General features: G+C 33.5%; 1 protein-coding gene across 1 annotated transcript; it reads left to right on the top strand.

Moving 5' to 3' along the window:
- Positions 1-439: 439 nt before the first annotated feature.
- On the top strand, positions 440-15,914 carry LOC106064547 (uncharacterized). The gene is made up of 9 exons (XM_056016868.1): positions 440-805; positions 2,128-2,169; positions 2,882-2,948; positions 3,770-3,968; positions 4,578-4,658; positions 5,898-6,010; positions 8,091-8,876; positions 13,392-13,432; positions 14,289-15,914. Exons 1-9 carry the CDS (start codon positions 557-559, stop codon positions 14,394-14,396), a joined length of 1,686 nt encoding a protein of 561 aa, XP_055872843.1. The 5' UTR covers positions 440-556; the 3' UTR covers positions 14,397-15,914.
- The last annotated feature ends 357 nt before the right edge of the window (positions 15,915-16,271 follow it).

The raw sequence follows: 16,271 nt of genomic DNA, 5'->3' as shown, positions 1-16,271 counted from the left end.
ATATGCATGACTAAATGCATGACGCGTAGGACGTAATCATCTTCTTTTTTGAAATAACGTCTGTATCAAATAAGATAAGATAAGACTCGAAGACATGCCTTATTATATACTTTTAATAAGAACGAAGAAGAATTCATTAAAATATCGATATAGGTAAGTGAATCCAAATCACAGGTTTCATTGGCCAGATAACGAATAGAATGTGTTGTTTAAATGTGTTAATCCAGAAAAAAAAATTATTCATTATTAGGCCTAATAGATCTAGATCTAATATTTTTTCTTTACATTTTCTTAAATATGTATTAAAATCTGCAAAATGTTTAAGATTTATTTTAAAGTCAATTCGAATAGGCCTTGATATTTATAGATCTAGCCTGGTTCTAACTTTATTATTATTTTAAATTTTAAAGAGAAATAGGGTTTTGAAGCGTTACAAAAAAGGCCGGAAGTACCACTTTAACAATGGTTATAACTAAGAAGACCGCCGCTAAGCTTAAAATTAAAAATACATGACTGATTAAGACATTTAGATTTATTACAATACGAAAAATAATAAATGACTTATTGGATCCGTGTTTCAATCTTGCATTTAATGCTTCTATCATCTGTTTGGTGTGGAGGTAGCTCTAGATCTTTTAAATCCAAAAGTTTGACGAGACTTCAGTCACTTGAGAAACAGAAAACGGAGATAAAATCTACTGAGACTACTGTCAATACAGAGAAATCTCAGAAATCTGTGAAGAGTGCGACATTTGACGTGGAAAACCTAGATCTTAAAAATGTTGCATTCGATCAATGCCGTGAAGTAATTTTTTTTCCTGATTGAACTGTAATACCAGATCTAATATGTTGATCTAATCTTGATCTAGATCTAGACAATCTAGATCTAGTAGAGAGAGATATCTGATATAATAAGCCTAGGCTAATGCAGGCTAGATTAGATTTTTTAAATTAGATTTCGTCTTTCGTGAAATTGGGGGAAGGGGGGGGGGCATAGGGCTTTTTATTATAGTTGTATAAGATCAAGGGCAAGGGGGGTGTAGAGATGAAAAAAGAGGTGCATTGACACAAAACAAATAAAAAATTTACTTAAAAATTAACTGGCAAAGTAATACAGACAAATTAGAGATAGCTTGCTTCTAAATTAAGAACAGAAACAGAATCCCCTTTTCTATGTTTAAATTCTTACTCTGTTGCTGTAATTGGAGGGTATCTTTAGTTTTTGCATGCATTAAGTTAATGTTTATGATTTGATAAACTATGTAGCCTAATACTCATTTTAGATTATAGCTTATTTATACATGTTAATATTTTTTACCTTTACCTGTCCCTTAGTCTGTTGGACCGTTGGGGCACCAAGCAAGACTCGTCGACCTTTCTCCATTCCTCCCTGTCTTTTGCCTTGCTTAGAACCTCTTTCAATGGCAGGCCCGTCGTTTTCTCTGTCTGCCTCTTCTTCTTTTTCCTGGTACTGTTCCCTGAAGATTAAATATCAAATCATTTGTCTTATGTCTTAAGTCTTATGATGTTGTTTACAAATAATTAAAACTGAAATTAAAATTGTGAATAGTGTATCTGAGACATAGAAAGACTTTTTTATTGGTTAGTGATGTAATAATTTTTCAAAATTGTGTAGTTATGTAGCTTATTGTGACATATGGGGCACCATTTTGTGGTTGGTAGCTTCAAAGGGTTTAAAGTTAATGGAGTTTTTGGAGTTTTTGAAAAACATATTTGTGCAAGATCCATTATTTATATAAAAAAAATGAAATTAGAAAATAGAAAAACTTAACATTCTGATCATGGCCCTTTTTAACGAGATTTTTAAAAGTAAAATTATTGTACATCAGAAAAGCTCATCCTGCAACCCCTTGAGCCATATCAGGCTCTAGAAACCTTTACCCAGTGTGCATTGCTAAGCAGCTGAAGCTGCACTTCTATTGGACAACTTTTATAATGAAAGATGTGCTAAATAAAAGCAACTTTAAAAAAAAACAATGTCTGAAATTCATAAGGCCTCATTGTCCACAGAGGTGGGGCAGCTCAGACATACAATGTTGTTTTCTTCTTTCTTGAACAAAATTTGATCCAAGTCAGTTTTAAAATTTTAATTTTCTTTCATTTTAGGCTAATTGCAGTCAGATTGCAAGGATTAACAATCAATGCATAGTAAGTACATTTTTAGTATAGTAAAAATAAGTATTTGTTTTTTGTTTTTTTTCCATTTTCAATGGCATAGACTTAATTAGTGGCCATAGCTGTTTTTGTGTTGTAAGCTACTGAGTATTCAAATGTTTGAACTAAGTGGACATGGTGCAATGAAACTTATAATGAATTAAGTAACGTCAATGGGTTAAGTTATTCAACTAATGCTTTTTTAAGATAAGAAGATTTGGTTGACAGAGATTCAAACCTCGCATCAATTGTAATATGATATAGTACGAAAAAAATCACTAATATTTTATATTGGACTAGATCATCATCAACATTACCTTAGACTACTAAGAGCAGTCTCATATGTAAATTTTCTGACACAAAAATCTAAATATTTAAAAAAAAATAAAAAAAACTTTTGTTGAGACTGAACCAGTACAAATCAATACTGAGATTGTAAAGTATTGTATGGTGCTCCAGTAATTGTGAAATTGTGGAAGTCTGTTACAAAGATGTCAGAGAAATTAGTTAACAAAGACCAGTGGCGTATATTGTAAATGATTTAGAATTCTTATTTGAACCTTAGCAACAGTTTGAAAAATGAACCATAAGTGTTTATGAAATTTACGTTTAGAAATTACTGGAGACTTTCCACTGTGACCATATATCAAGTTCACTTTAATCTATATATGTTTTTGTCACAATTTTTTATGTTTATTATTTTCAGAATCCCAATGATTGTAATGTTTGTGGATTAACTGGTGTTGAGAATATCTATGAGTCGTTAAGAGAAGGTAGTTCTAGTTTATTTAGTTCCAAATTGTTTTAATGTTTTCTAAGGATAGCATTGAATAAAATCTTAAGCTCTAACTGCATACATTTTATTTAAGTACCACACACATGAAATTTTCTGGATACACTTTAAAGACAAGCAATAAATACATACATTTTATTTATGTAGCACACATGACATTTTCTGGATACACTTTAAAGACAAGCAATAACTAAGTAAATATGTGATGCAATGCTGGATGGACCAAATAAATATATAAATTAATTAATTATTGATGTTACTTAGTAAGAAAAAGTATAACTATAAACTTATTAGTTTTGCATTACGTTTCAAATCTTCTATGCGAATTAAAGATTATTTGATCCTAGCCCAAACCTCCCCTAGAGTTCAATCTTGGGACCATTGAGATGAAAGTCTAGAGTGTATACCACATGACCACCAAGCAGCCATTCTTAAGAGCACGAAACTCTAGGTATTTTATCTACAAGTGAATCCTTATCAATTCGTTGCTTTGTAATTTGAGGAACGCTCACTGTACTTTTAGTTTTGAGATTTAGATGCACCTGGTATGTGTGTTTCGCTTCTTGTGTGCCTGTAACGTGATAACTTTTGAAGATACTTAAGTCATCCTGTGATACATGTTATTTGATAAAAAATGTTCTGCATGTTCACATGTTTATCTGCTTGAATGAATGTCCAGGACATACAGGTCAAAGAAAAAGAAAACATAATATGCTCACACATTCTTCAGTAAACCAATTTTTTCCGCTAATTTTATTTCCTCTATTCTTATTTCCTCTAATCTTTTTACCTCTATGTCAGGTGTGTATTGTGCAGATAAGAAGGATGTGATCACGTTAACTAATAGAAGAGGTGGTTTGTTATTCACTGTGAGGTTTCCATTTATGGGTCAGTCTTGGGACTTCTGTCAACTAGGACTTCTTCAAAGCAATAGATTGGACTCTGCTGATAGATTTGTGACCCTGGACAAAGTACTGGACTCTATACAGTGCACGGACTTGTCAGTAATACATTTTTTACAATTATATTGTAAATGTTGCTGTTTTCAAATCTTATTTAAATGAGCTAAAATCTCAATAGTATTTGATAATAAGAATAAAACTATTTTTTTAGATTGCATGTTATTTTAGAATTTTTAATTTTGTAAAGATAATAATTTAACATTGCATTTGTTTACTTTATATATTCTCTCTGCTGAAATACTCTTTCTGGGTTTAATCATTTTTCTAAGAAAATAAGTTGACATCCAACTTGAAACAGCATGATTTCAAAAAAGATTATAAAATCACAGGTTTAGAGTTCATATCCTTGTAGAGGTTTCAATTTTTTTATTCAGGATTTGCAAGACACTCACAAAGCTCTAATAGATATATGTCAGCCTAGTAAAGCCTGTTGGTCATTTGCTAGCCACTTGACATTCTTGGTAACAGATGCTGACACAACCCTATGCTGACACAACTCTATGCTGACACAACCCTATGCTGACACAACTCTACAACACATGCTGCATGTAATGCTATTTCTCCAAATTAACATTTTCTAACTGTAGAGTATTTGTTTTCTCTAGTAAAGATATTTATTTGTGCCATTATTTTGATCCTGTCTCTAGAAGCTGTACACCCTACAATCTACAAGCTAAACTGTGCTCCCTTGATGTCAGTGATGTGGTAGATCAAGGATGCTTTGACAGGTAGGCTTATAAGTTACTGTATTTTACACATCCCACTGAATGCTAGCCTGCATTGTGCAGATGTTTCACTTGAGGAGAACCATGTTGTGAAATATGTTTGACATTGATTTGATAAATAAAATTGCCATAAAGTAGCCATTTCATTATATGTGGAGCGTTCAGTTTACTAGATACAATAAATCAAAATAGGTATCAATTTAAAATGAAAGTGATAGTTAGCAGTGTTAAAGATTTTTTATTTTTAAAAATAAATGTGTAAGGAAATAATGTGTAAAAAAGATCACATTTAAAATAAATTATTATGGTGAGCCTCATTCAACTTAATGTTTTGGTAGGGAAAGTTGAGGGATTATATATTCAAACCTTCTCTTGGCAATTCCTTACTAAAAAATACAATGATAATGAATAAACTGAAAACTTAAGCAACTTGAAGGGTTATGTTTATGTTAAGATCACTGCACATAGTCTGTCTGATGAGTATCGTCTCAAACAGACAAGAGTCTTATAATTCATATACTTTTGTTAACCATCTATTTGCTAACAGTTATTTGTCTAGGATCATTTATCAATATTTTTAACGTTGAGAGACAGTGACTGAATGTCATTGTATGTTTAAAAAAAATAACCAAATACAATATCCTAATCAATCAAAATATAAAAAATACTTTTTTAGAATTCAAAGCTTATATAAAGGAAAATCTGCACAATTACTGTCATATCCTTAAAACTGCAAACATTTGTCTCCCTTTTTCTACATAAAACAACATTAATTACCACTGATAAAACAGAATCTTAAAAACAAAACAACCATTTTGGCCTGTTTCCATTAATCTAGATCTAGATATGTTGAGTTGGCCATCTTTTTAGTGGAGATATCTGCACTTTATATATGTCTTTACTATGATAGCTGCCTGGTCATGCGGTTTGTGCGCTGGATTGTCGTTCGGATTTATCGATGGTCGAGGGTTCAAACCCTGCCCGCTCCCATCCCCCGTCGTCCTATGGGAGGTTTGGACTAGGAAGTAAACTATCTTCAACTCTGAAGGAACATCTGAAACATGTAAAACATTTTACAAAACATCTGGAGTTAAAATCATGCCAGTGTTGTCTCACTTTACCGCCCTGCTGGGTGTTTGGTCGATGTTTTTTCAGGGCTCCCATGTTCATGGCATTTTTAGCATATTTTTTAATGCTTCTTTTGTTTTTATTCCTTGTAGCCTTTTTAAAATTTTGTTTTAGAACTCCCATCTTGAGTGTTCCAATAAGCAAGGAGGCTATAGTCTTGTATTTGGATGAAAACCTGAGCTGCAAGAAATGTCTGCTACAACTAAGCATATCTGAAAATAAAATTGGTAAGTCACTTTTTTTATTGGTTGCAATTTTAAATCATGCTTGTGTACTAACATACTGAACCATAATCTTCAAATACAAAAACAAAATCTAATAAAATACTCAGAAAGACACAAGGATAAATGCACTCATTCCATTTGCTAGGACAAATTTGGACAATTGCTCCTTCTTCCCTAGTGCTATTAGAGCATGGAATGGGTTGCCTGAGTCAGTCAGGAAAACCAAAGACTTGGCAGAGTTTTAGTCATTGGTTAACATGCATGACTAGTTGCATAACGCCTAGGACGTAATCATCTTCTTTTTTGAAGTAACGTCTGTATTTTATGATACTTAAGCCTTTTTCAATCTATGTTTAAATTGGTCTCGGACACTTCTTTTCTTATATTGCAGAGTTAACTTTTTTAACCTATAAAATGCAAAGTTTTTTAGTATCTGCTTTTCAAAGTTGAGATTTTAAAAATGGTGTAAAGACATTTTTTCCTTAAGCTAAACTAACCAGGGTGGGTTAAGGTGGCTTAGTTGTAATCAGGGGTTTTATCTTCTAATATCTAATAAATTACATTCGTTACTTTAAAAAAGAAGATAATTATGTACTACGTATTTCCTGAGTCATGTATGTTATTAGTGACTTAAACTCTTCTTAGTCATTGGTTTTCCTGGCTGATTAAGGCAACCCTCTATTTTGTTGTTTATAAATTGAGGGTTCTTGAGTTTGAATCCTAGTGAGGACTTGGATATTGAACTTCAGAAATGACACCCTTGAGTCCACCCAACTAAAAAAGGTACCTGATATTAGTTGGGGAAAGAAATTTCTGTTGGTCATTGTGCTGGCCACATGACACCCTTGCTATTGTCAGCCATAGAAACACATTATCTTTACATTATCTGCTTTTAATGATCACAAGGATGGATTAACCAGGGGCCAGTTGAATTGAAATAATTTTGAAATTTCTCTTTTACCCATTCAAAAATATTCAATAAATTGTAGATGCCCTATGGTCTGAAGTTCTTTCTGGCTTTACACACTTACACAGATATTAGATGTCAGAGCTCTAGATAGTGAAGAATATTTTATTAGCCACCTAATTTTACCACAGTACAGAAAAATTTCCTGTTTAACTTCTTGAGATCTTGTGTTGACAATGGACCTCATTCACCATTCATAAACAAACAACATTTAGCCATGTGGTTCTCTATCTCTTCTATACAAATTAAGTAATACACACAGGCTGTCACGTGACAGTTTTTTTTTTCATTGTTTTATCAATATTATCACATGGTTAAATGTTGTGTGTTTACAATTGGTGAATGAGGTCCATTAGAAGCATTTAAGATTCAGAATACATTGGTCGAATGTGAGAATCTGTTTGGATGAATCAATGGCAAGATTTAATTCTTTAGTCAAGTTGCTCATGCACAAGCTGTAATGTCTAATTAATGTAGTTTTAAACTGTAGAAGCCAAGTTATTTTTCCGAAAAATTTTATGGTCATGCACTATTCTACTATTTTAAGAAAAGTAATAATTATAAGCATTGCACCATTCATCTGATGCTATTTTCTCCATAAATAATCTTTAAATTACAAGCTGTCCTTTTAAACCTGACTGGACTAAATGCACACTTTTTACAAGCCTTTCTACTTCTCTTTGAAACCTAGCTAGCTGGCGGCATATTGGAGCTCAGTGGTCCTCAATCTTAATGATGGTTGCCATTCAAAATTAATCCCTTGCATTGATAGACAAGGGCTTAACTCTTTCTCATCTTATTAACCATACCATTGTTGATTAGATCCCATAAAATTAAATTAATTTTTGTTTTTATAAACTTTAATTTGTGTTATATAAAAAGAGCATGCATTCTCCAAAAATTCTATACCAAAAGTAACATTTTCTAATTATCAACAAAAATGTTATTGGAAGTTTAATGATAACTAGGTAGGATATTCAAATGTGAAAATAAACAATTCTGTCAGAATGTGTCACATAATTACAGCAATGGATAAACTGTCTGCTCTCGTGTTTTATCCAATTTGCTAGATTTTCAGTCATTAAAAACAACAAATGTTTCTTATTTCTTCCACAGACCAATCACTAATGTGTTTCCCCATGAGCGTCGTACCAGCTAGTGTCAAGATGAAGCGCTATGCTTCTGACCTGGACAAAGAAACTACTACTACCAAAAGCTCTCTACCAGTCTTGCTAAAAAAAATTGTCTTGAGCAGTGCAGAGATTAAACCCAATGCCTCTAAAGCTGATGAACCACATTCTCAGCAAAATTCTTCCCAAACCTCCAAACCTGTGAATCCTCAAAATATTCAGAATGGGCAGGAACCTAGGCTTGCTAAACATAACAGTGGGGATTTAGTGGAGGAATCTCAGCTTGCCAATCAGTCAGTTACACAGAGTGCTGAAGATCTGAAAAATAACAGCCTTAGAGAAAGCCCAGTAGATAGCAAAGTGCCTGTAAACCCTGATGGTGCTGATGAAGAAAACTTTTCTAAAAAGCAGGCAAATGAAAATCCTATTCAAATAGGTAAAGAAGATCAAAGCAAGAAGCCAGGCAGTGAGACAATGAAAACAGCATCTGTAGTGAAAGAGATGTCAACCACTGAGAACACCAGGACAACGTTGACAAACACAACGAATACTAAATCACAAAACATCAAAAAGGAACCTGAAAAAAAATCTCTTTATCCCAAAGCTTTAACACTGAATGTGAACACCAACAGTTTGAAATCCTTCACTTTCCATGAGCTGAAGGCCCCGACCTTACCAACAACTACTATGAAATTTGAAGATTTATGGAACAAGAGAATGCGAGAAAGTGAGATGAAAAGGAAGGAACGGGAACAATTTGAGGCCATTCAAGGTAATACAAACTTGTTCATGTTGGATGTGTGTTAGTAAAGTAAAGTAAGTAAAGATCCCCTTTTAGACCTTTTGGTTTATAGGGCAGATGATGTAAAGGTCATCTGTTTCTGTGGCCTACGGTTAATAAGGATGTCATGTGGCCAGCACAACGACCAACCGCCTTTACTTTTCCCTAACTTATGTCAGGTATCCATTAGAGCTGGGTGGACTCAGAGGCGCCCGAAGATCCCGAAATTAAAATCCCAGGATTCGAACCCCGGTCCCCGGTTTGGATGCCAATGGCCTTACCGCTCAGCCACCACGCCTCCCAGATGTGTGTTACATAACTGATAGTCATCTTGCTTGCTTGATTATTTTATTTTATCAGTCCTGTGTTTTCTGGCATTGCCATTCACATGACAAGGATTTGTAACTGGCATTAATTTAATGTCACTCCATATCTGACACATCGTGTCCAGCAGAAATTATTTATATAGATCTAAAAGTATGTATTCCTTGAGCAACTGATAGCTGAACAGTGAATTATTTCCTTTCAAGTAAACATTAATTACTAGACTGAACTTTACAATGACTATTTATAAGATAAGATCATTTTTATTGATCCAATCTAATGGAAATTCCGTTTGACAACAATTGACAACCTCAGCGTAACTACTGTAACAATAACATTATAGATGTTAATACGAACAACATTCACACACGAAACACATATACATTCACAACCAGCGCTTTTTGAATTAGACTTCTATGAACTTCTCGATGATGACAGATGATCTTGTAACACTCTGACTGACGGTGGGATGAAGGAGTTTTTAAATCTTTCTGTTTTAGTTCCAATGGAAAGGAGACGACCACTTTGTTCAGATCTTATGTAATAGTGGTTTAATGGGTGAAGGTTATCTTTAAGAATTGTTAGTGTTTTTGGAAAGGGATCTTTCATGGAAAGGCTCTTCAAGAGATGATAGCTGTGTTCGAGTGATATACGATGCTTTTTTTATTAGTCTATTTAGTCTAAGTCTTTGTGCAAGTGAAGTATTACCATACCAGCAGGTGATGGCAAAGTTAATTAGACTGCTGATGATTTCTGTATAAAATAGTTTAATTATTGTTTTGTTGATGTTAAACTTCCTTAGCTTTCTAAGATAGAGTATACAATATACATATATAAGACTTGTCTTCAAGCCAGAAGATTAATGAGGAATGAAGCCTCAGCTGTGACATACATATTTTGCCATAGTACAGGCATAACCATTGTCCGCCTGTGGTCGATTTAGATTTTCTTTTTGCTGCCTACATCTTTCCTTGGCAGCTGATTTTTTTCTCTCAAATGTTTATCCATATAGAAGGATTGAGAGAACCACTGCATGGTAGACATTAATTTTTAGTAGGTAAGCGGAGCGATTTATTCCCCCAAACTCTCGTCTAGAGATGCTCCTTGCCAGATGTTTATCAACTTCCCTTGAAAGCCATGTGTCATTTGATACTGTGCTTCCCAGATTTGTGAAGTAGTCTACCACCTCAAGAGGCCATCTATTTACTTTGATCTTTGGGGCTAAGTAGGTTTTATTGGGTGACTTCTGTTTTCTCGAAGTTTATAGATAATTATCCAATATATGTTTTTTAACATTAAATATTAAATACACATAAATTGTGTCTCAGCATGTTTAAAGTCCTAATCTAATAGATACAAGATTAAATTAGTATTAATATCATAGTTAATACAACACAGATTAAAAGTAATCTCATAGTTGAACTTGTGTGTAGTAGCAGACACTTTTCAAGTAAATTAAACCAAATAGTTAGCATAATTAGACACATAGTTATACACTCAAGTGAGGATATGGTGTACATCTTTACATTTAGACAGATTGCACACTAGCATTTTGTTGTCAGACTCAACTTAAAAGATTTAGCTTACAATAATTTTAGCAGATATATTCTTCATCCATCCCCATGTAAGGGCCCTGGCCTGCTTCAATACATTTTTTATTCAGATCTCTCCCATGTAGGGCCCAGGCCTGCTTCAATATTCATTCAACTCTCTAATGTAGGGCCCAGGCCTGCTTCAATACTTCTTTTCATTCAGATCTCTCCTAAGCTTTTCATCTTCATGCTTCAAGTTCAAGTGTAGATTTGTTACTTTATCAAACCATCACATTTCACATTAAAACTGATTAGTATAAAAAAATTAACATTCCTATTTGTTTTAGAGGGATTAACGTTTCTATATAATAGTTCCTTGCATATTTTGATAGTTCATGATTGCTTAATTGTGAAGTATAGTAGAGGTCTAATGGTTATCAGGTTAGTCTTTAGGTGATATTGATTCCTGAGCTGAACTGGTTTGGTCATATAGTAAGACATGACTCACTGTCAAAAATCTTTCTTCAAAGTACAGTGGAGGGAGCATGAAGAAAGGGTTGTCAGAAGAAAAGCTGGATAACATAAAAGAAAGGACCAGCTTCTCTCTTGATATCCTCCAAAGATCAGCTGCTGACTGAGAAAAATGTAAGGATATGGTTATGTGAATCGTCCCAGCACTCCTGTGATGAAAGTCAAAGGGACAAGGATAATGATGTGATATCCATTAAAACAATGATACCGGTTTACGCTCTGGCACTGACACCTCAACCTTGGCTTGAATCTTAACGTTTATAATACAAGTGAAGAGATGAGGCCAACATTTCACATATTTTATTTAGAATGCATATTTACAATGAATTAATATCATTTCAGCATAAAATATAAGATATTCTTCTCTGTACAATCCTAAGATTCATTGTTTTGAATGACCTGAATTGACATGATCATGTAAACCAGTGCTTCTTGCCCAGAGTTGGATTAAAAAAATACATGTCTTTTGAAGGGGAATTATATCCATGTCCTGGACCTAGTCATAAAACATGATGGCCTCAATACTGACCCAGCACATTTATTAGAGCAACAGGATCAGTACAATAGTCGAACTTAGCCAGATACAACACTGATAAAAGGTAGCCCAGATCTAGCTCCACCTAGAAGGGGGAAACCAAACCCCAAATCTGGCCAAAACGACATTAAGACCACCTAGTTCAAAGGCATAAATACATATGCTGCCTATGAGTAGGACAAGCGAATGTAAACATTTTTAACAGGTTTGAAAGTAATTGTCAATGCCCTAGTAAACAGATGCGCACAACCTTGGCTCTGTATGCTGTTTTAGTGCTGAAATATGGAAATGCCCATTGGTTTGTGTGTGCATCATATTATTAAAATAAATCAAAGCATTCCCTTAAAAGAAAAGAACTATAGTATTAAATACTGGTAATCATCTTCTTATTAATTTGTTTTTTATGTTTCAAAACCTTAAAACTGATAAAAAATCCTCAGGATCCTTTATTTGAACCTTGAATGAGTTGTCTATGCCTGTGATAAATAGTACTTTTCTGTTTGTGTTTCTTGTCATGATAATGTTCAAGGAAACTTGCCATGAAACCTAAGCTAAATAATCTTATCTTCAGGGTTCAATGAAGCTTTGTTTGATACGCACAACATTAACCAAATAACTGAAGAATTTTGGTTTCTACATGTGTCCAGACACATCAAGCCAGTTCAGATATGTCATATTAGTCCCTACTAAATCACTTTGTTGTGGCATTTAAGTGATTAGACTTTCCCCAAAACCCCACACACATGGTTGTTAGTCACAAAGATGCTCTGTAATATAGCAGGACTGCTACTTGGGCTCCACAATGCAAAAATATCTTGTCTTAGAAGATCAAAGAGAATGCTGCTTCGACATATGGTAAACAAAGAAAAGGGACAAAGACTGGTTTCTCCAATGCATATGTCAGTGTCTAATTTCATTTGTGTGAAGTCTGCTGGGGAGAATCCAAAATAAGGCAACAAGAGCCGCAGACTGAAGACAGGCAATAATGAAAGAGTATGTGTTGATATCATAATTAAATAATTATAGGGCAACTTGTCAGACATTTTGAGCCACCTCCAACCCTAATTGGATGAGAAGATATTCTTTCCTTTTGAACACAATTATGGACACGAAAACTGTTTTTACATTTTTTAAAATTTTTTGAAAGCCACAATTAATGTTCAAAGTATTTATTATAGATTCGACTAAAGATGCAGCTAGAGACTAACAACAAATATATTTGTGACTTTTGGTTATTTTTGTGCTAAATGTTCACCTTCCCTTTGTAGAACACATTTGGTTAAAATAAATGAATGAATGAATTTTATAGAATACATTTTTTAGCTTAAAATTGTAACTCTAAAATAACTTTTGAACTACATTGAAAACTGGACCGGGTGTAATCAGGACTTCACTGTTAAGTTGTTCTTTCAGAATTTTTTTGTAATCCTGTTACTTGGGGGTTTATAAAATTGTATGATATTTGGAACATATTTGCTTCAAGAAATGTATTACACTACTGATTCTTTTTTTGTTTAATTTATCTATAATCAGTAATGGTCAATATTGAATATTTGATTTAAGATTTTGTTTTGAATTTCTTAGATGATGATGATCCACCACCTCAAAAAGATCCCTTTATTTCGGTGAGTGCATACTCTGCTGTAAATACTTATGAAGTGTAAGCTATACATGTAATATTACTGTGACTAACACATTGTGTACGAAAGAAATATATCAGCATTTGGTTGTAATGATTGATGAAAATAGAGGCTAATAATGATGTACCTGTAGTTTTAAGAGGAGGGATGTTTAAATCTCTCTTGTTTAACACATTATCAATGTATCTATCTTTGAACCATTTTTCTAGTTTAATAATTTCAAGAATGTTTTCAGTATCAGCTTATATCATCTCACTCTGTCTGTCTGGTAAAAAGCGTGTACACGTTATTTCTCCCACATCCATTCTCGGATGAAGCTCATGGCAACAAAGGAATTTTTTGGGTTTAGTCCGCTAATTAATATTTCTCCATGCATCCTCGGATAGGTTGAAACTTTGAACAATTATTTATTATACCTAACAAAACGTGAGTCATTAAACAAATATACTCAATTAGTCAATTAATTACTGGTAATTTATTATTTTGTTTGATATTGAATAAGGGAAATAACTTGTACATTATTGGTAGATATAGTTTTAAGGATGGAGCTTTTCGATAAGCATTTTTTTTTTTAAATGATTTGTTATATTTTGCTTGTTAGTTAATGTGGCAATCAGGATATGGTTTAGGTAAAAGAGATGATTAAAGAGGGTTTCAGCTAGACAGCACTAATTACAATGTTTGAAGTGAACCAGTCTCCTCTGACTATAGGGGTTGCATTGGTGATGTTTCACTAGTCAGGGGGGGTAATCATTTTAGTTTGTGAAAGGAGTGTAGATATTAAAAAAAAACTAATTATCCTGAATTACCTACCCTTATTTTTTTTTTTTTTCATTTTCAGATGGATAAAGAAATTGGACAGTCTAGAAGCAAGGCTTCAACCTTGAAGGCTATGAACCTGGTTCTCTCTTTACTCCTTGTCATTGCATTGATTGCTATCCAGATATAAAGCACAATACCAATTTTATTTACAAAGGGAGGCTACTTCTTTTCTTTAACAGCACCGTAAGGGAAAACTATTCCCTAGTTGGATTCATTAGCCAAATGTAAAATGTTTTATATACTAATACTGATAAAAGATGTTTGTGCTTATTGTTTCAAAGTTATTCAATTTTTTTTCCTCTGGTTTACATAAACATTTTAAATTGTTTTAAGTTATTGATTATGCACTAAATATTTAGTACCATTTGCTCAAAATAGTGTCCTGGATATTCTATCACTATAGGTAGATCATGATTGTTGCTCTGATGCTATAGAATGCTGTTGTAGAAAATAGTTATGAAAGCCCCAGTGAAGAAAGGGTTCTTATTGGACATTATTTTGTCAGAATTATTTATTTCTTTTCATATGTTTGATTTCACCCATGAATCTTGCTTCTGATATTGGATGCAATGTAAATGGCTTACATGTAGTGCCTATTTACCATACGCCACAAAACCTTAAAAAAAAAACTGGGTTGTGGAAAAGAAAATAGAAGTTAAAAGAAGTATATTCCAAATACTGAAATATAATATATATATATATATATTATATATATGTATAATTATATATATGTAATTATATATCTGGCATTTTATGTCTTGAGAGACTTCTTGTGTGACTAAAGAGGCCAATCCTTGATGCACAGCTGATGTCACAGGTTGGGCCTTATATGATAATATTACTATGCAAAAACTTGTATGTGTCCAGTGAGCGAATTGTAGAAAGAATCATCTCTTTTCTATTTGAGCGTTTTATTTCATAATGTTTCCCCTTATATTCAGTACCAGAATAAGCAAGAAAGAAGAAAAAAATGTGTATGAATATTTGTATTTCTTTAATCCACTAGTAATATTGTTTTGTGCATTGTTTAAGTCAGTCTGTCCTATTGTAGCAATGTTCAAGTCAGTCTGTCTTACTGTAGCAATGTTCAAGTCAGTCTGTCCAAGTGTAGCAATGTTCAAGTCAGTCTGTCCTAGTGTAGCAATGTTTAAGTCAGTCTGTCCAAGTGTAGCAATGTTTAAATCAGTCTGTCCTAGTGTAGCAATGTTCAAGCCAGTCTGTCCTAGTGTAGCAATGTTCAAGCCAGTCTGTCCTAGTGTAGCAATGTTCAAGCCAGTCTGTTCTAGTGTAGCAATGTTCAAGCCAGTCTGTCCTAGTGTAGCAATGCAAGATATTTTTTGTACAATAATAAAATTTGTTTTTAATGACTTGAAGTGACATTCATGACCATGAAAACCAGAGCTTGTTGCCCAGAGTTGGGTTAAAACAATATACGTCTTTGCAGCTCAGGAAGGTTTTGGACTTAGTCAATAAGTTTTTCATGTTCATCTCCAAATGTCTCCTTGGACAATATACACACATTATGTCAATATCAGATAACTTTGAAGGGACCTATGTGTTTTTCATTTGTTATAGTTCTTATTGTTTTATTCAGAATGTTAATTGATTAGAATATAAATTGGAAATAAAGTTAATAGTCATGAAATTGTTTGGTCTGAATGTGTACATAACTGACCTCGTGGTCACTTTTGTTCAGTAGACAGTAATCTAATTGTAGAGGAACTCTCTAAAGAAATGCTTTAGGTCACTAGAAGTGTTGGCAATGCCAATTTCATGTCGACCTCATACGATCCTGGATGGCCATATTATATCTTCCAAGTGGAAATTGCATTCCTCGAGTGACAACAAATATGAAGCTAAACTAACAACATATGCATAATCTGTTCGCTTGTCAGCAAGCACACATACCATCCATTAGGGAATGGAATCTGAAAGGAATGCAATTCTAAAATGCTAATAGAGTATACAATTAATCAATAAAAGGCACTGGAATTGCTCTGTG

The sequence above is a fragment of the Biomphalaria glabrata genome, chromosome 18, assembly GCF_947242115.1.
Source record: "Biomphalaria glabrata chromosome 18, xgBioGlab47.1, whole genome shotgun sequence".
In the NCBI taxonomy this organism is placed as follows: Eukaryota; Metazoa; Mollusca; class Gastropoda; family Planorbidae; genus Biomphalaria; species Biomphalaria glabrata.
Note: the sequence above shows the minus strand (reverse complement) of the source record. Positions and strands in the feature narration are given on the sequence as shown.

Bases quoted from the DNA above. Each gene is read 5' to 3' on its own strand.
- LOC106064547 (XM_056016868.1), top strand. From the start codon at position 557: ATGACTTATTGGATCCGTGTTTCAATCTTGCATTTAATGCTTCTATCA. The intron at 2,949-3,769 runs GTAGTTCTAGTT...CCTCTATGTCAG, and splicing joins CTATGAGTCGTTAAGAGAAG to GTGTGTATTGTGCAGATAAG. The intron at 13,433-14,288 runs GTGAGTGCATAC...TTTCATTTTCAG, and splicing joins AAAAAGATCCCTTTATTTCG to ATGGATAAAGAAATTGGACA.